This window comes from Phyllopteryx taeniolatus, chromosome 7 (assembly GCF_024500385.1).
Source record: "Phyllopteryx taeniolatus isolate TA_2022b chromosome 7, UOR_Ptae_1.2, whole genome shotgun sequence".
In the NCBI taxonomy this organism is placed as follows: Eukaryota; Metazoa; Chordata; class Actinopteri; order Syngnathiformes; family Syngnathidae; genus Phyllopteryx; species Phyllopteryx taeniolatus.
The window spans coordinates 12,426,410-12,446,709 of record NC_084508.1 but is presented as its reverse complement, the minus strand read 5'-3'; the positions used below and the strand labels follow the sequence as shown (position 1 = coordinate 12,446,709).

The window sequence follows — 20,300 nt, the reverse complement described above, 5'->3', positions numbered from 1 at the left end:
GAGTTCAAGTCTCAGTGGAACCTGTACTTGTTTTTTTCAATTACTTGGTAAGTGTATTTTGTATTGTGTGCCACCCTATGAAATCATATACCCCTCCCAAATGGATTTGAGGTGTCAATGGTTTCATGGTTCGCACTCTGACTCCAGCAGTCTGAGTTCAGTGGAACCTCGACTCTTCTGTCATTTATTTGGAAGAGCCGTGCTTTTTGTAAATACCTGTGATACCATATGCCCCTTCCATTGTTGCTGTGAGGGTTCCATGGTGTAATGGTTAGCACACTGGGCTTTGAATCCAGTGATCTGAGTTCGAGTCTCGGTGGGACCTTTAAACCTTTAGCAATTACCTGGGACATGGTTGAAAGTATTGCAGTTTCTATCCTGCCCAATGAAGTCATTTATATCAGTCACTTGGAAAAAATAAAATAAAAAATATATATTCTGCTTCGTGTGAACCCCAATGAAATCATATGCCTCTCACAAAGTCTTGTGAGGGTTCCATGGTGTAATGGTTAGCACTCTGGACTCTGAATCCAGTGATCTGAGTTCAAATCTCAGTGGAACCTGTGCTTGTTTTTATCAATGACTTAGCAATTATTTGGGACATGGTGAAAGTATTGCAGTTTCTTCCCTGCCCAATGAAGTCATTTTTATCAGTCACTTGAAAAAAAAAGATTCTGCTTTGTGGAAAGCCCAATGAAATCATATGCCCCTCCCAAATAGGTTTCATGGTGGAATGGTTAACTCATGAGTTCAAGTCTCGGTTAAACCTGTACGGCTCTTTAGTACATTTTGTGCCGCCCTATGAAATCATATGCCTCTCACAAAGTACTGCGAGGGTTCCATGGTGTAATGGTTAGCACTCTGGACTCTGAATCCAGTGATCTGAGTTCAAGTCTCAGTGGAACCTGTACTTGTTTTTTTCAATTACTTGGAAAGGGTATTTTATATTGTGTGCCACCCTATGAAATCATATACCCCTCCCAAATGGATTTGAGGTGTCAATGGTTTCATGGTTCGCACTCTGACTCCAGCAGTCTGAGTTCAGTGGAACCTCGACTCTTCTGTCATTATTTTGGAAGAGCGGTGCTTTTTGTAAATACATGTGATACCATATGCCCCTTCCATTGTTGCTGTGAGGGTTCCATGGTGTAAAGGTTAGCACACTGGGCTTTGAATCCAGTGATCTGAGTTCGAGTCTCGGTGGGACCTTTAAACCTTTAGCAATTACCCGGGCAATGGTTGAAAGTATTGCAGTTTCTATCCTGCCCAATGAAGTCATTTATATCAGTCACATGGAAAAAAAAAAAATTCTGCTTCGTGTGAACCCCAATGAAATCATATGCCCCTCCCAAATAGGTTTCATGGTGGAATGGTTATCTCATGTGTTCAAGTCTCGGTTAAACCTGTACGACTGTATCAATTACCTTTAGTACATTTTGTGCCGCCCAATGACATCATCTTCCCCTCCCAAATGTGTTTGAGGTGTCAATGGTTTAATGGTTCACACTCTGACTCCAGCAGTCTGAGTTCAGTGGAACCTCGACTCTTCTGTCATTTATTTGGAAGAGCGGTGCTTTTTGTAAATACCTGTGATACCATATGCCCCTTCCTTTGTTGGTGTGAGGGTTCCATGGTGTAATGGTTAGCACACTGGGCTTTGAATCCAGTGATCTGAGTTCGAGTCTCGGTGGGACCTTTAAACCTTTAGCAATTACTTGGGACATGGTTGAAAGTATTGCAGTTTCTACCCTGCCCAATGAAGTCATTTATATCAGTCACTTGGAAAAAAAAAAATTCTGCTTCGTGTGAACCCCAATGAAATCATATGCCCCTCCCAAATAGGTTTCATGGTGGAATGGTTATCTCATGAGTTCAAGTCTCGGTTAAACCTGTACGACTGTATCAAATACCTTTAGTACATTTTGTGCCGCCCTATGAAATCATATGCCTCTCACAAAGTACTGTGAGGGTTCCATGGTGTAATGGTTAGCACTCTGGACTCTGAATCCAGTGATCTGAGTTCAAGTCTCAGTGGAACCTGTACTTGTTTTTTCAATTACTTGGAAAGTGTATTTTGTATTGTGTGCCACCCTATGAAATCATATACCCCTCCCAAATGGATTTGAGGTGTCAATGGTTTCATGGTTCGCACTCTGACTCCAGCAGTCTGAGTTCAGTGGAACCTCGACTCTTCTGTCATTTATTTGGAAGAGCGGTGCTTTTTGTAAATACCTGTGATACCATATGCCCCTTCCATTGTTGGTGTGAGGGTTCCATGGTGTAATGGTTAGCACACTGGGCTTTGAATCCAGTGATCTGAGTTCGAGTCTCGGTGGGACCTTTAAACCTTTAGCAATTACTTGGGACATGGTTGAAAGTATTGCAGTTTCTACCCTGCCCAATGAAGTCACTTATATCAGTCACTTGGAAAAAAAAAAATTCTGCTTCATTTGAACCCCAATGAAATAATATGCCCCTCCCAAATAGGTTTCATGGTGGAATGGTTATCTCATGAGTTCAAGTCTCGGTTAAACCTGTACGACTGTATCAATTACCTTTAGTACATTTTGTGCCGCCCTATGAAATCATATGCCTCTCACAAAGTACTGTGAGGGTTCCATGGTGTAATGGTTAGCACTCTGGACTCTGACTCCAGTGATATGAGTTCAAGTCTCAGTGTAACCTGTACTTGTTTTTTTCAATTACTTGGAAAGTATTTTGTATTGTGTGCCGCCCTACGAAATCATATACCCCTCCCAAATGTATTTGAGGTGTCAATGGTTTAATGGTTACCTGTACTTGGAAAGTGTATTTTGTATTGTGTGCCGCCCTATGAAATCATCTTCCCCTCCCAAATGTATTTGACGTGTCAATGGTGTAATGGTTGGTACTCTGACTCCAGCAGTCTGAGTTCAGTGGAACCTCTTCTCTTCTGAGTGTTCTGAGTTCGAGTCTCGGTGGGACCTGTAAACCTTTAGCAATTACTTGGAACATGGTAGAAATTATTGCAGTTTCTCCCCTTCCCAATGAAGTCATTGATATCAGTCACTTGAAAAAAAAAATTTTTGCTTTTTTTTGAAGCCCAATGAAATCATATGTCCCTCCCAAATAGGCTTGAGGGTTTCATGGTGGAATGGTTATCTCCTGAGTTCAAGTCTCGGTGAAACCTATTTAGTACATTTTGTGAAGCCCTATGAAACCATATGCCTCTCACAAAGTTCTGTGAGGGTTCCATGGTGTAATGGTTAGCACTCTGGACTCTGAATCCAGTGATCTGAGTTCAAGTCTCAGTGGAACCTGTACTTGTTTTTTTTAATTACTTTGAAAGTGTATTTTGTATTGTGTACCGCCCTATGAAATCATATACCCCTCCCATATGCATTTGAGGTGTCAATGGTGTAATGGTTCGCACTCTGACTCCAGCAGTCTGAGTTCAGTGGAACCTCTTCTCTTCTGTCATTTATTTGGGTGCTTTTTGTAAATACCTGTGATACCATATGCCCCTTCCATTGCTGGTTTGAGGGTTCCATGGTGTAATGGTTAGCACACTGGGCTTTGAATCCAGTGATCTGAGTTCGAGTCTCGGTGGGACCTGTAAAACCTTAGCAGTTACTTCGGACATGGTTGAAATTATTGCAGTTTCTACCCTGCCCAAGGAAGTCATTTATATCAGTCACTTGAAAAAAAACAAAAAAATCAGCTTTTTGTCAAGCCCAATGAAATCATATGCCCCTCCCAAATTGGCTTGAGGGTTTCATGGTGGAATGGTTATCTCCTGAGTTCAAGTCTCGGTTCAACCTGTTCGACTTTATCACCTTTAGTACATTTTGTGCCGTCTATGAAATCATATGCCTCACACAAAGTCCTGCGAGGTTTCCATGGTGTAATGGGTAGCACTCTGGACGCTGAATCCAGTGATCTGAGTTCAAGTCTCAGTGCAACCTGTCCTTGTTTTTTTTCAATTACTTGGAAAGTGTATTTTGTATTGTGTGCCGCCCTATGAAATCATATACTCCTCCCAAATGTATTTGAGGTGTCAATGGTTTAATGGTTAGCACTCTGACTCCAGCAGTCTGAGTTCAGTGGAACCTCGACTCCAGTGATCTGAATTCAAATCTCAATGGAACCTCTCCTCTTATATCACTTACTTGGAAGATTTCGTGCTTTGTGTAAAGCCCTATGAAATCATATCCCTCTCCCAAAGGGGTTGGAGGGTTCCATGGTGTCATGGTTATCACTCTGGACTCTCACTCCAGTGATCTGAGTGGAACTTCTACTCTTATATCAGTTCCTTGGACGAGGGTAGCGCTTTGTGCAAAGCCCTGTGAAACCATACATATGCCCTCCAATCTCAGCTGTGAGGGTTCCATGGTGTAATGGTTAGGGCTCTGGACTTTGAATCCAATAATCTGAGTTTAAGTCTCAGTTGGACCTCTACTGTTTTGTTAGTTAGTTGGAACAGGGTTGAAGGTTTTGCAGTACATTGTGCGCCGCCCAATGAAACAATATTACCCTCCCACATATGTTGTGAGGTTTCTATGGTGTATCAGAGAACACTCTAGACTTTGAATGCAGTGATCAGAGTTTAAGTCTGTGTGGTCCCTTATCTCCTTTGTCACATGGTTGGAATTTTTTAAAATTATTATTACGGTGTGCTATCAAACTATTTACCCCAATCAAGCCCACCGTGAAGCCTTTTACGCAGCGTATGAGTGGTTTCCATTTGTTAGCACTCTGAATCAGGGTTCAAGACTTGTGGGACCTGACCAGGTCTTTCACTTATTGGGAATATGGTTGCGCAAGAACAGGTTTCTTCACCAAGTCTAAAAACAAATTTGACCACTCTTAGCAGCCTGCAAAATTTCATTAAACATCCACACTGATGAGAGTGGTCTTGGAATCAGGACTATTCTATGTCGCAATATCCTGATCTAGTCCACTTGAACAGAGACAACACAATAAGCTTCCTGTGACAATAGAACCTTTCCACCTCCTGAGCCAGAGCTCCCTGTTGGGCATTGTCACATTTCCACCGGTATTCTCCTGGAATTGTGTTTCCTGTCAATTTTTCATCATTATTTTCTAACCCATCCACCCTGTCTCCTCAGCCTGACTCTGTTTGCCAAGATCTGTGAGAAGACGGTGCTGAAGCGTGTGCTTAAGGAGCTGTGGAAGCTTGTGATGAACACCATGGAGAAGACGATTGTTCTGCCGCCGCTCACCGATCAAACGGTAAGTGCACATCAGTTTAGAAATGCATAGGTCATATAGGCATGCACAAGAAGCCACTATGTAGGAGTACATCAAAACGGCTGTACAAACCCAAGCATTCAAATCCAAATACAATTGAAAATGCAAATGCAAATCCATAGGGACTGTTTTGCCTTGTCAGCATGAAAGTTTAAACTAACCTATCTCGCATGCACAGACAGAAGTCACAGACATCATTTATAACAGTAATAATAATTTATATATTTATAACATTTTAACCGAATTCATCCACCTTTGCCTTTGACACAGACTCCACACAGCGACACAATAATCAGATAATTAAATGCTGCCATCTCTTGTATTTAGTGTTATTTATTCAAAAAAAACTTGACACTCATGTCCCGGCAATGTAGAATACCTTCCTCTGTTACCGCTATGATACTACAGTGTTACCCCGCTGTATCGCAGTTCATCATTTGCATCCCCACCATGTGGAACGTATATATCTGTCACAGAAATCCTCCTTATGTTGCAGAAATCTGCGTTGTTTTTTTTTTTTTACAGTATACTTGCTTCAATCAATAAATCAATCAATTCTTTATTTATATCATACATAAAAAGCAACACACAAAACAGGTGAAAAAAGACAAAAACTAATTCCTCTGACTCCCACACTCTCATGGGGAACTTACTATATGCCTTTGCATGTGGCAAAGGAGAGCCTCGGTCACCAATGCACTTTCCAGACATTTAGTGAAACACATAAAAACAATGAGCACACACATGCGAGAGCTGCTGTCAGCCTCAGCTCACAACCAGAGACTTACGCACAGACTCTCCGACATCACACACCACTCCACCTGGTCCCGCTTCTTAACGGCACAAACGGCATATTTTGTATATATTTTATCCTTTTTTGGGGGGGTGTACAAATACGTTTACGGTGTGTTTTAATAAGTTTAAAGGTTTTTAAACGTGTGTGTGTGGGGGGGTAAAACTACTTGTACATTTTCAAATATTGTGGGTAGGTCGGGAAAAAATCCCCAGGATGGGGGTGGGTTCACTGTACCTCCAAATGCAAAACATTCTTTACCACCATTCTGTGTTAGTGCCATTTATACAGAACAGTGACATAAATGAAGGCGTGGAAATGCCTGCTTTTACAGGAAGTAAAGCGGCACGCACACACACATGCACACGCACTAGCCGTTAAGTTGGCATGACAAGAAATGAAGATGGGGGAGGAATGTGTGTAAAGGAAGAACACAAAGGCGCCTTGAGTGTGCAATTCAAGATGGCTCTGACCCTCTGAGTAACAAACGGTATAGACAACAATCAACCCACACTCATACACACATTATATTCCACATTCCACACTAAAGGAGTGCATTTTATCATTTGCATACCAGCTCAGGTCTGCTCTCCACGATGTCAGCCATTCGTATCCTAAAGGATGTGGCCCTCCTCCAAAAAAAAAAAGTAGCATACATTTTGGAAAGCAGCCTGTTGTTTTGTTTTATTTTATATACGTGTGCTCTATCTGTGTTTGGTTATCATTTGAAGAGCCTCATATCACTGTTAAAAATAATTGGTTACAAAGTAAGTAGTATTAAAGTCTTCCACAGTTATGATGGTTCCTCATCCAGATATTAAGACAGGAGTCAATTGGTTCCCTCCAGGACTTGTGGGGGTATTTTCTGTGACTGATGTGGGGCTCTTTGCAGCTTGACTGACCCTTCTTTCTGGTTGTTGTGATTACTATTACATCCTGCTCCCACCGCTCTCCCTCCACAGATGATTGTAAGTAAAGCACTCCTGCGTGTCTGTCTGTCTGTCCGTCTGCGGTGGTTGGTTTCTTCTTGCTATATGTGGCTGCGATCTCCCCCTGTTTGTTTTTTTGCCCCCACCCACCCTGCATCTCACTAGCCTCTCTTGCGTCCTCTCTTTTCTTCCAGTGTTAATTAAAAAAAAAGCAATGGTGACAAGGAAAATAGATCATAATCATGACAAAAGAGGCTTTGTTTTACAGTATGAAAATCATAGAGAAGTAACTTTAATAATGCATTACAGTGTGATTTTATTCTTTTACTTGCTATTATTGTAAAATAGATATTTTTTTTACTTTAAATATACACACACACACACATTTAACTGCACACAAGTCATCATTTTACCAAATTTAAATAAAAGAAAAATTAACACTGTTCATCTCTTCTTCTCTTCCGTCCTTCTACTTTGTCTTTTGAGAAGACAGTCGCATGGTGCATTTCTGGTTGTGATAGGCCCCCTGACCCTTCTCCAAAACAAAACAAAAAACAAAAAAAAATCTCACCCAATCAGTGCTCTCCTTCTTCTGTCTCCTCTTCCTGAGCCCGCCACTCAAACAGGAAGTGGCACGCCTCGCTTGTGCCTGGTGTTGCCTTGTTTCTTCTCATGCACCGGGACCCCAAAGCGAGGGTCAGTCGGATCCCTCGGATGTCTGCCACCTTTCCCTTCACACCTTTCTCACCTGTTTGAAGTGTTGCCCCCCTAAAACTCCCCCACTGTGGGTTTGTTGCTTGCATCTGATCTCTTTCAACACTGCAGTCTTCGCCCAGTGAAATTGTACGATGCTGTACTGTGCTGTTTGTCTCTCTGCAGACCTTTCATGTTGGTCTGTCCTGATTTGGTCTCATGTTCTGTTGTTCACCGGGATTACTGTAATGATGGTTCTTGTCTGAACAGTATTGCTTTATAACCATAGTGGGTTCTAATGTAAGACATTGTCAAGCAGTGTTGATTTTGGTTCAAAATTATGCTTTTAATATGTTGGCCAAAAATGCTCGTAATACCCTTACAGCTCGAGGTAATGACATAAAGGTGGTACTGAGGGTAGGCAATCAAAAAACTTTAAATATATATGTAGTTGGGTAATATTAACAATCCAGTGTGAAATATGGCTCAAAACCCCAAATTCATCGTGGCTAAACATCCTCTGTTGTGACCTTCCGTATTAATGAATTGCCCCTGGTGTCTGAGTTGTGGGGTTCACAGTGTAATGGTTAGCACTCTGGATTTTGAATCCAGTGGTCTGAGTTCCAATCTCAATGAGACCTGAACTGTTCAACTGTCTCCCATTAGCAAAATAGGCTAGCTAGGTACTCCTTCTTGAAGTGAAAGGTGAAATGTTAATGCAAAAGTTTTCATCTTAAAATTCCCGCCTCTCAATCCATGTTAAAAAAAAAAAAAAAAAAACACATCTTACTTCCGGTTTTTGATTTAACCTGCAGCCTGTTTAGGGGAAAAAACAAAAGTTGGACTTGCTCGGATTGGTCCGCCGCTTGCTGCCAAGTAAAAGAAAAGAGGATGTCCGATCCCTCAAACGTCAAGAGACACATCCTTTTGCTTCCTGTTTGAATTTAGTCTGCAGGCCGTTTAGGCAGGATAGCCATTATGCCTCGTAAAACCTTTTTCTCTAGAGAAATCACGTGCCCCTCCCTCATGATTTGATGTGGTTCAAGGGTGTAATAGCACTTTGTCTAAATGCAGTGATCTAAGTTCCAATCTTGATGGGACCTGCACTATGCTGTCCCCCTTAGTTTACCCTAGAGATGGATAAAAGTTGGTGACATGTTATTGGAAGCCCTCAAAAACATAAAACTTGAGTTTAAACAAATATAGCCATAAAGCACATCACATGTAAACGCCTATTGATACGAGCCGCTAAAAAGCATCGCTAAGAAGTACTTTATTATGTTTTGTCAAGACACATAAACATCATACATGCAAATGAAGTCAATGAAAATTTGGTAATTACACTTTCCATTACAGTTACATTGAACTATGCATATACATCATAGCATTAAATACTATACAAATCCAGTCATTTTGCATGTTCTTTCCTCGTATGCCAAGTATATTCTTTTTATAAAGTAAATTGCAGTGTTCGCTTTGGAGAGCATGCTAAATAAAAGGAGGTGCCGATCCTTGTATTGACGACGTCCCAAAATGTGGGCTCATCTTGCCTCTGAGTGCAGCAACTGGCGAGTGCTCCATGTATTAACCTCGTGCTCTCTTTCCAGGGGAGGCTGAAGAGCGCTTCTCACAGCGACGTAAGGACTAAACCCCTTCAGATGTGTCTCGTCTCTCTCCTCCGTGTCTTTGTCAATCTCCCTCAGCTTCCCACTGAAACAAAGTCGTGGAAATATAGATTTTGTTTTTCCTACGCTTCCTTATGTTTTCACACAACTCCTGTGTTTATAAACCTTGAAATGGGCCTTATTAGATGGTAACTGCCTGCAAACCCCCTGCTGCGCTTCATTGACGTACAGTTAGGTCAATGACAGTTTTTTATTATTTTTTTTCCTTGACACGCTACCACAGTAGATTTGCAATAAAACAATCCAGATGTGATTGAAGTGTGGGCTTTCAGGTTTAAATGGTTTAACAAAATATGACATTTACCATATTTTTACAGAGATTTCATGTGGAATACATGTATATTTCCAGGGGCTCTAAAGTACTTAAATAATTGTTAATAACGAGTGCCACTAGCGAGACAAATTTGTGACACTGGCGTGTGTGGAACCCAAATGCAGTACATGGGAACACAGATCCAGTTGGAAATGACTTTTAATGAAAACTGCAACAAGTCCAGTAAGAAACGGGTCAGTAGACATAACGACGAGGCAGGAAGTCCAGGGGCAGACGGGGTCGGCAACGGATGATCAATCTGCAGAAAACTGCTGGAGAGTCTTTCACGGGAGAATAGCGAACAATCTGGGGGGAAAAAAATGCACATTTAACCTAAAATGGCAGACTAGTGCATTTCACAGCACATGCTCTTGATTGATTTTCGTGTGTCCTGGTGGCAGGTGCTATTATTTTCTCAAGTGTTTTCGATCCATTGTGGTAGTGTATCAAGCCATAATCATAACTCTGGCATTGTCCAAACTGTATATCGAGGCGCACATAGTGATTTAGTCACACAGCAGAATGAAGATGGACTTTCACGAAATGCCTATTGTACCTGCGCCACACTATTGTTAAGCAGCTAGTTCTGTATGCGTGTGCGTGTCTGTACTCACTGTGTGTGTATGTATGTGTGTGCAGCTGAGTGCTTTGGAACATGGGGGGGGGGGGGGGGGGGGGGGAAGTAGCCTGAAATGTTCTAAAGTGGTGACTGTTCGTGTATGTCGCTGTCTTCTGTGTAACGCTGCCTTGCACTGTACTTTTATCATGATCAGTCACAATAAAGACTCACGTCATAACAATTGTCCTCTTTCCTTTCTCCTTCCTTCTTTCTGTGTCTTCCTGCAGGGCACTCAACTCATCTTTAACGCTGCCAAGGAGCTGGGTCAGCTGTCCAAGCTGAAGGTATCATCAAACGTTTTCTTTGCGATGATTCCCCCATATCTAAATACAATAGAATTCAGTCTATGGTGCGCATTGTTGTATTAGCCGCAGCCACTGAATGATTTCTGAGACAGAGCTATTATTGGACACATACTGTGCCGCCCCCTCTGGTGTGCACGACTTAAACTAATCTAAAGCCAAACTCCAGCAGTTCTTATTGTTTCCACTGAGCGGTGAGAATAGATGCATCATAATAATATAATAATATGCACATTGTTGGTGAGCATTTGCATGTATTACTGTAGTGTTTATGCTAACATAACAGTTTGATGGTTTAAAATGAGCGCAATAGTGGTCATTTCCGTTAGCTTATCAATTGATTTCCCATTGTATGTTAGCATTAAGCTAGCAGACTTATGTTCGGCTAGTAATGATGACAGTGACGTTGTGTTCAAAGTACTCACATCTAACATTTATGATGAATACAAAGCTTGAAGCATGAACACTTTGCCTCTCATTTGGAGAACAGCTAGCTATCTGACGAGCTCAACACAGCACGTTCGGGGAAGGCAGGATACATGAATACGAGAGACTGCCAAATTTACTTGAGGAAATAATCCCGCCAAACAGAAGCTACAATACATTTATGATGTGCTGCAAAAAAATATCCACAACAGAAATATCATGTTGCATTTTCAGCATGATGAGGGTGTGTGGGCTTGAGCAGAGCAGATCTGAATACTAATCCGAATGTGTGCAGATTTTTTTCAAACTGTGAACAGTTAACACTTTGACATGGAGCTCATATAAAAATTATTGAACAGTAAATATGATTTTGGTGAGTTAAAAAAAAAAGCAAACAACAGACAACAACGTGACGCTCCTGGGATTGGGAAAATCAGCAAAAAGGCTGCATCTTGCTGCAGGGGTAAAAGCGAAAAGTCTTTTCTTTGTTTTGTAGTAGTTCAATATTGACCCTAATCGTGCTACTTCCTGTTCAGGAGCACATGGTTCGCGAGGAGGCCAAAGCTCTCTCACCCAAGCAGTGTGCAGTCATAGAACTAGCCCTGGACACCATCAAGGTAGGAATACAGACTCTTTTGTTATTACATTGTCGTAGGTCCTGTAATTGCCATAAATCAACCCAAATGCAGAACAGAAATATCAAATTAAAGTCACACAAGCAGTTACAGTCAGACCAATTAAATCGAAGATGAGTTCAAGACAGCAATCCATCCATCCATCCATTTTCTGAGCCGCTTTTTCCTCACTAGGGTCGCGGGCGTGCTGGAGCCTATCCCAGCTATCATCGGGCAGGAGGCGGGGTACACCCTGAACTGGTTGCCAGCCAATCGCAGGGCACATACAAACAAACAACCATTCACACTCACAGTCACACCTACGGGCAATTTCGAGTCTCCAATTAATGCATGTTTTTGGGATGTGGGAGGAAACCGGAGTGCCCGGAGAAAACCCACGCAGGCACGGGGAGAACATGCAAACTCCACACAGGCGGGGCCAGGGATTGAACCCGGGACCTCCCAAAGCGATAGACTGCACTCCCAACTTGTTACCCCTCAGACAGGGAATTTCTAAACTACAATCATAAGCACAAACATTCTTTGAATGTGGAAGCTCTGTGTGACTCAAAAGGTCAGCACAAAGGTTGTGGCGAAATAGCCAGAGTTAGTTAGCCTCTTCCAGCAACACTTCAAACTTCATTTTGCACTTGAGGTGGTCTCCCAATTTTTCATGGTGAAAACCATCTGACCTATTTAAGGGGCGGTCTCCAAACAGTTTTGCAAATGTTGCCAATTGCACCACAATCTTAGAAGATTACGCATAACACAGCCACCAACACTATTTGAGTGGACACGCAATTTAGCGCCTGCTATTTGGGATCTTAGTAAATCTGGCCCTAGGTGTTTAACTTTGGAAGTTCCAGTGCACACATAACTTGTGCATCAATGCTTCAATTGTAGTCAAAACAACTTTCAAAGAACCCTCTTTGTTGAGCAAGAAGTGTGAAAATACAGCTGTAGAGCCATTTATGTATATGTACAGTATATGGATAATGTGGTTCTTCTTCATTGTTTAACAGCTGTTGCCCGGCTTTTTATTTTTTTCAGCAATATTTCCACGCTGGTGGCGTTGGTCTGAAGAAGACATTCCTGGAGAAGAGTCCCGACCTGCTGTCCCTCCACTACGCCCTGTCCCTCTACACGCAGGCCACAGACAAACTTGTTAAGACCTTTGTCCAGTCGCAGAATGCACAAGGTAACCTTAAATTGCCTCCGCCCCCCAGCCCCCCTTCTAAATTAATTTTCTGGTCTATAGCGGTTCCAGCATTACTCTATGAGGTGTCATTCTAGTGTTTCCCCAAATGCAGTGTGCTGTATTCTAAAAATACGGATGCTCTGCAACGCAATCTGCAGGAGACAAATAGTCTGAAATGCTGAGTCTCATGGTAGCCTGCGCTGCCTCCGGAAACGCAGAGAGGATTTCTTTCACAGAGTCCAACTGCTGTTTGCAATGCAAAGAACAAACGTCCACCCTCCACCTTGCCATTTGTTAAGCCTCCATTTATTTGACTGTCAGGCAGCCACATAACAGCTGTCTTGTCCATGAGCACCTCTGCTGGAAACACTTTTTAAGTGGAGGAGTGGTAAGATTTGTTTTTACAGCTGTATCACCTTTTTGAGCTACAGCCCTCTCTGCTGATGTGAACACTATCAGAAGCACTGACCTACATTTACAAATGTAATTGTCAATTCTAAAATTTATTTGATTAAACTATTAATTTATTCACAACATTATAGTCCCTTTATTTCGTAGTGTTTATCAGTACGTGTATGTAAAAAGTCCTGGGCAGGTGAGATTATCATGTGCTGCCATGATAATCTCACCTGCCCAGGATTTTCAGAATCAGTAGTCTTAGCCTATGCAATTTAAATCATATTAGCAATGGAAGCGCGTTCTTTAACCAATCAGTTTTCAAATTTACCTCAGATGGCCAGCTAGGTGGCCCAAAACAACATCAGCATTTTTTCATCTTCTGATTGGTCAGAGCAAACTAAGGTTTACAAGCAAAATACATCTGTAGCATTAGCACGTGTATGTATTCAGATCATGTATTTAGATTATCCAGCCATCCTTTTTCTGTACCACTTACATGTCATGTAATTAGATAAATATTGATTCTGAACTGCTCCAGATTATATACGTGGCACAGTTGTGTGCTGTTATATTGCGTTTTTGGATTGTGTTGATGGTTTCTATAATTGTGATAACATAGTAAAGTTATTAACTCATTCACTGCCAGCGTTCCCAGTTAACATGGATATTTGACTTCTAAAGCCGTCAATGGCAGTGAATGTGTTAAGAGGTGGATGAAGTCGGTTAAGTCCTCACTGAAGGCCCAGCTACAAAATGTATGGCCCACAACGGCTTTATATATTACAGTAGTCCCACTTTTAAAGCACCTGTCAATGTTTTTAATGTATTTTTTTCTCCTTTCTCTGTGCACACCCTCCTTCCGCCCGCCCCCAATTCTGTGGGACAGTGTTCGGCGGCAAGGGGGTGCGGTTCACCGCTAGTGAGGATGTTTACCCAGAGAAGGGTATGTTGCTCCCAGGCTGAAAAGTCTTGAGCCATCCAGGACTACCATAAAGAGTCCAACTCTCTATTCCCTATTTCCCCTGCACCTCCATGTATCTCCAAACTCCCCACTGCCTGCGTAGGCTGAATACACTTACCCCCCCCCCCCCCCCCCTCTCCTCTCTTTTCCTACATCGGCCTTTCACCGTCGTTTTGATGGCACTGACACGAGCGTTGACAACATTTATGCATTCATGCATGTGACGTACGCGCTGATGTCTGTATGGATGGAGCTGTATTGAATACATACCCACGCGGTATGTATGAGCAGACACTAACGCATGATGCGCAGACATCAGACAGCAACAATAGCAATGCATCAAAGTATGGAGGAGACCAGATGCAGCATGACGTCATCATGAGATGCCCGAGGGAGAGTATGTGCACGTGGGCGAGAGGAAATGACGGAGCGGTGCCAGTGTGTTTGTGTGACAACCCATCCTTTAAAGAGGACGTATTGTGGAAAAGTGACTCTGTAATTACTTGTGTACACATCTTGGGGTCTGTGGAGTGTCTGCCCACGAATCATTCATGAAATTACACAACCAAGTGAATGTAATGTGAGCTTCATATGTCGGAAAATGTGTCTTTAGGCAAGCTGTTCAGATTTTGGCACTACTGTTACATCATAGTCGGATTCATTTAAATAATAACGCCCTCATTTGGAGTTTTTCCACCCATGATTTTGCAGCTGAAGCTCTGCCATTTTCTGTTCTCACGAGCGAAGTCAAAGACAAATGCTAAGCAGAGCTGCAATGTTGTTGGATGCACAGCATAATCAGCGTTAGCTTCTTATAATCGCCACATAAAAACATTTTTAAGGTGACATGGTAGCAGTCACTGGTACACTATGATTACCTACGTGGCAACATACAAAAAGAAGGGGCAAGGTGAGCAGTGTCTCATTTGCATCAGACAGGACAGTCCCCTAACAGGCTCAGAAGTGTGCCGTCATTCTTGATCCTTGGGGTATTTTAACCGATGTATGTCCCAGATGTTTTATTTGGAAATTTTAATTGGTAGAAAAATTGTCATATGTCTCCAAGTTTGCTGAAGCACAAGCACAGCGTATTGACCCTTTTCCTGCCACTGGCTCGTTACGAATATGACGATGGCTAATTTTGTCTGGGGGGGGACTCCTCGTCCTTGCCTGCCCTCACACTGACACCATCACATGCAGCGTCGTGACCCTCCTTACGGCAGGGATGAGGGGAGGATGCTCTACTCATCTCCCCCTCGCTGTGCTGGCTGAGCCAATCACTAGCAGCCCCTCGGGTCAGGTGATCTGGTTTCTGTCGCTTTGGATCGATGTAAAAAGATTTCACTTATTCTCAACCGCGCACAATGGTTTGACGCAGATACAGTACTGTTAAGAGGTCTAAAAAGACGAGCAAAAGATACGGAGACTAGGTGTTATTTTATTATTGGAAGATGCCAAGAGTTCAAAGTATATTGGATGATAATTAATCTACCAGACACATTTCATGGGACAGTCTGGATAGAGATTGAATAATGTTGTCCATGAATTAAAATTTCAGGGGCAGTTTACAACTCAAAACTGTATCATTTTGGGTGTCTTTTAGTCAGGTAAATGTATATTATATCAAGTAAAATAGTACTTTAGTTTGTTGAACTGCACTAATTTGGTGATAGCTAAAACTACTTGCTGACTGTATAATAATATAAGTCTGAATGAAACCTTATGGAACATGGTTTTGTTGAAATTTACACATTTAATGGCAACTAAAAATGTTTTCAAGTCATTGGCATAGGAGAGCAAGAAGTCTTGGAAGTAACCCTTGTGGAACACCATGACTCATCCATCCATTTTCTGAGCCGCTTCTCCTCACTAGGATCACAGGCTTGCTGGAGCCTATCCCAACTATCATCGGGCAGGAGGCGGGGTACACCCCGAACTGGTTGCCAGCCAATCGCAGGGCACATACAAACAACCATTCGCACTCACATTCACCTACGGGCAATTTCAAGTTTTCAAAACCCACGCAGGCACGGGGAGAACATGAAACTCCACACAGGCGGGGCCAGGGATTGAACCCCAGTCCTCAGAACTGTGAGGCTGACGCTCTAACCATTCCCCCACCGTGCCACCCACCATGACTCATTCATTGATATTTAAACAATTTAGCCCCCAAAGCCAGTTTCACTTATAAAGATGAAATTTTGTAGGTGTGTCTGTAGTGAGTAGATCCACAAAAAAACGTTAAGAACAGACACATGGAAAGACACTGAAAGCTTTTTTTTTTTTTTTTTTTTTTTTTTCTTAAGTGGTCAATTTAGGGTAATTATGGCCATAAACCTGTAATTTATTTTTAAGAATTACTACAAAAACAGGACTTCGATCATTGAAAATTCTTAAACAAAGCTCCTCATTTAGCTGTACATAGTCAGAAAAGTTTCTTTCTGATCTCTTATGAACACTCTCCCTCGAGTAGAGCGGTCCAGATGGACTCCTGCTGCTCTCTTTGGTCTGTTGGAAGTTGGCAGCGAGAGTGACAATCCAATAATCCTTCCTGGATAGTCGACGAGTGGCGAACGCTGGGAACATGCCAGGAACACTGCCGTCTAACTCCCTCCGACACCTTGTATCGTGGGCGGCCGGCTGAAAAAACAAACACACACACACACGCGCAGGCTGCTGCTGTTGACAGAGTGAAGACACACATTAAAACATTGCAAATTAATATCCATCTGTCGCCATATCCTGCTGGAATTGTTTGCAGGTCGGAAGTACAACGCAATGTCGATGCCACTCTGAAACATGGGAGATTGAATTGTCTGTCATCCCTTGCCAGATTTAGTGTTGTCGTAATAGGTCATGTTGGTGTACAACAGGGACGTCCACAGTTTTTCTATCGATGGCCGGATCCCACTCGATCGCCTGCTTGTGTCCAACCATTTTTTTGTGCTCATTAAGGTCGCGGGTGAGATAGAGCCTATCACATCTGACTGGGCGAGAGGCTCGGTACATCCTGGACTGGTCGCCAGACAATCGCAGGGCACATATATACATTTACATCTATGGACAATTTAGAGTCTCCAACTGACCTAACATGCATGTTTTTTTTAATGTGAGAGAAAGCCCAAGTACCCGTAGAAACCTCACACGAGCACAGCGATGAATGCAATGACACCCTTGAATATCAAAAAGTTGCACTTCCTCTTGACTGGGGCGGGCTACAGGATTGGAACGGCAAGGTCAATTCCTATGTTTTTGTTGTATACTGAAGACATTTGGGTTTCAGATCAAAAGATGAAGATGAGACAAAAATTCAGAATTCCTGGTATTTACATCTAGATGTGTTAAACAACTCAGGATAGAGCACCTTTTGTTTGAAGCCACCCACATTTCAAGTGAGCAAAAGTATTGGAACAGACATGATTAAATTAACTTAAAGTGAATCACATTTAGTAGGTTGATTGGAGACTCTAAATTGCCCTTAGGTGTGAACGTGTGCGCGAATGGTTTGTTTGTTTCTATGTGCCCTGCGATTGGCTGGCGACCAGTTCAGGGTGTACCCCGCCTCTCGCCCCAAGATTGCTGGGATAGGCTGCAGCACACCCGCACCCTAGTGAGGATAAGCAGAACGGAAGATGAATGAATGAATAACATTTAATATTTGGTGGCATAACCCGTACTTGCAATAATTGCATCAAGCTTGCGACCCATTGACTTCACCAGACTGTTGCATTCTTCATTTCAAATGCTTTTCCAGGGCTTTACTGCAGCCCCTTTCAGTTTGTTTCTGGAGGTTTCTCCCTTTAGTCTCCTCTTCAGGAGGTCAAGTGCATGTTCTATTGGGTTAAGGTCCGATGATTGACTTGGCCAGTTTAAGACCTTCCATTTTTTCCCCTGATAAAGTCCTTTGTAGTGTTGGAAGAGTGTTTTGGGTCATTGTGTTAGTTTGGATGCAGTTTTCTTTAAATTGAAAAGGAGACTGAAGGGAGAACCCCCCAGAAACAAACCAGAACTGAAAGAGGCTGCAGTAACGGCCTGGAAAAGCATTTCAAATGAAGAATGCCACAGTCTGTTGAAGTCAATGGGTCGCAGACTTGATGCAGTTCTTGCAAGTAAGGGTTATGCCACCAAATATTGTTATTCACTTCAAGTCAATTTCAAAATGTCTGTTTCAATACTTTTGCTCACTTGAAAAGTGGGTGGCTTCAAAGAAAAGGTGCTCTGTCCTGAGTTGTTTAACACATCTAGATGTAAATACCATGAAACAAAAGCTGGAACTCCCAACCTTTGTCTAATATTCATCTTTTGATCTAAAACCCAAATGTCTTCAGTATACAACAAAAACAAAGGAATTGACCTTGGCGTTCCAATACTTTTGGAGGGGACTGTATATAAGTAGAATCGGGATTTATCTGCCGGTGTCTTTCAAACAGAACAAGAAGAGGAGAGGTTGTACAGAGCAGTAAACAAGGTTTTGTGACTAATACGGCAGCTGTTGCCACACTCAACATTGAAGCAGCCGTCTTGTCATCACAAACATACAATGGAGGTTGTACAGAGAAGCCAAACATAATGCAGTATACCAAGTCTTGTGACTGGAAACACAGCATGCAAGAATAACCTCGGGCAGCGAGCCACATGCTGCTTCACCACGTCTCAAGATGAAGACATGGTCTGATCCCGTTTCTAGTAAATTTCCATTCCAACATCCATCATAACTAATTACCCTTGGATTTTCTTACCCATGTTGCATGACCTGAAGGCGGGTACCAAACTCTCTACGCGAACGTTACCTCTTAGTGACCACCCTGCATCCTAACACACACCTTGCATCTATGAGTGGGCGCCAGTATCAAATTGTTAGCGCTCTACCAGAAATCATTGTTACGTGGGAGCCTGTTTTGCCACTTTCTGAAAAGAAGAAAGTATAACTATGGAACAATAGACACCTTCCCGCCACGGAGGGCCCACTCATAGCAGCTTTAATTTGTCCACACCCGCACCTCAACACCAAGTGACTCCGCTTAAGTCCTCCTCTAACACGCTCATCACAAATATGTCTCCCTAAGTATTGAAATGGTCTTCAGCTTTGATCTTGAGCCTTGGAGGAGGAGACTTAAAGCAGAAGTCAAGGCAGCTCGTGTTATTGCCTATTCACCGTGTTTCTGTCCCACCAGGCTCCGGGGTGGACGACGCTGTGGGTGAGGTGTCCATCCACGTGGAGATCTTCACCCACCCCAACACCGGAGAGCACAAGGTCACCGTGAAAGGTACAATTCTTTTCTCTCTCCAAGGTCCCCTGTGCTCGTGTGAAATTGAGCTTTATCACACAGCATGTAAGGAGCAAGGTTGTCATGGAGATGGCCAGTGAATCGGCGACAGTAGAACTGCATTGCACTGGGAGGTGTTCCTAATATTGCTGTCAGACATTATGGAATCAGACAATAGCCCCTCAAACACTGCCGGCATCTTGCTTCTGATCTGATAAACGGCACAGAAATGAAAAGGGGGCACAAAGACAATTCGACAATATTCCTTCTTTGGAAGTACAGTGATACCTTGACTCCCTCGTTTTTGTTTTTTTCATACAAGCCATCACTCGGTCATTTATTCCACCCTTTGTGTTACAAGCCAAAGTGTGACCTTTGCAAGCAAGTTTCAGATCTAGTGAAATAAAAAATAAAAAAATAAAGTATGTGATGTCCTTTCAGCCGTTTATTTAACAGGACAAACATATGAACACACGATTGTAAAATGAAAACACGCACGAGGAGCATGAAAAAGACAGAACAGCGATCTGGGAAAACACGGTGAAATCGTATCTTCAACAAGCATTTACTAAACATAGTAAAGAAGATAAGCTAGGTATGACTGTAAACTTACCTTCTCCTCTTGCCGTGACAGTGGTGGCTGCCAACGACCTGAGGTGGCAGACGCAGGGAATATTCCGTCCGTTCGTGGAGGTGTTCATCATTGGCCCTCACCTCAGCGACAAGAAGCGGAAGTACGCCACCAAGTCCAAGAACAACAGCTGGGCGCCCAAATATAACGAAACCTTCACTTTGTGAGTTGTCACAATGATGTTTGGGGTGTGCAAAAGTCTGATCACATTATTCTTCTT

General features: G+C 42.6%; 1 protein-coding gene and 9 non-coding genes across 10 annotated transcripts in view; all 10 read left to right on the top strand.

Moving 5' to 3' along the window:
• The window catches only part of unc13a (unc-13 homolog A (C. elegans)), a 106,409-nt gene that overhangs the window by 79,598 nt on the left and 6,511 nt on the right, over positions 1-20,300 (top strand). Inside the window, exons 35-41 of the mRNA XM_061779944.1 lie at positions 5,109-5,232; positions 10,510-10,566; positions 11,547-11,627; positions 12,675-12,822; positions 14,108-14,164; positions 19,357-19,449; positions 20,084-20,243. Of these exons, the coding sequence (XP_061635928.1) occupies positions 5,109-5,232; positions 10,510-10,566; positions 11,547-11,627; positions 12,675-12,822; positions 14,108-14,164; positions 19,357-19,449; positions 20,084-20,243 (720 nt within the window). The remainder of the gene's footprint in view (positions 1-5,108; positions 5,233-10,509; positions 10,567-11,546; positions 11,628-12,674; positions 12,823-14,107; positions 14,165-19,356; positions 19,450-20,083; positions 20,244-20,300) is intronic.
• trnaq-uug (transfer RNA glutamine (anticodon UUG)) lies at positions 254-325 on the top strand. The gene has a single exon. It is a non-coding gene; the product is annotated as a tRNA-Gln (tRNA).
• On the top strand, positions 492-563 carry trnaq-cug (transfer RNA glutamine (anticodon CUG)). Its single transcript has one exon. It is a non-coding gene; the product is annotated as a tRNA-Gln (tRNA).
• trnaq-cug (transfer RNA glutamine (anticodon CUG)) lies at positions 836-907 on the top strand. Its single transcript has one exon. It is a non-coding gene; the product is annotated as a tRNA-Gln (tRNA).
• Positions 1,138-1,209, top strand: trnaq-uug (transfer RNA glutamine (anticodon UUG)). Its single transcript has one exon. It is a non-coding gene; the product is annotated as a tRNA-Gln (tRNA).
• On the top strand, positions 1,625-1,696 carry trnaq-uug (transfer RNA glutamine (anticodon UUG)). Its single transcript has one exon. It is a non-coding gene; the product is annotated as a tRNA-Gln (tRNA).
• On the top strand, positions 1,969-2,040 carry trnaq-cug (transfer RNA glutamine (anticodon CUG)). Its single transcript has one exon. It is a non-coding gene; the product is annotated as a tRNA-Gln (tRNA).
• Positions 2,270-2,341, top strand: trnaq-uug (transfer RNA glutamine (anticodon UUG)). Its single transcript has one exon. It is a non-coding gene; the product is annotated as a tRNA-Gln (tRNA).
• On the top strand, positions 3,228-3,299 carry trnaq-cug (transfer RNA glutamine (anticodon CUG)). Its single transcript has one exon. It is a non-coding gene; the product is annotated as a tRNA-Gln (tRNA).
• On the top strand, positions 3,523-3,594 carry trnaq-uug (transfer RNA glutamine (anticodon UUG)). The gene has a single exon. It is a non-coding gene; the product is annotated as a tRNA-Gln (tRNA).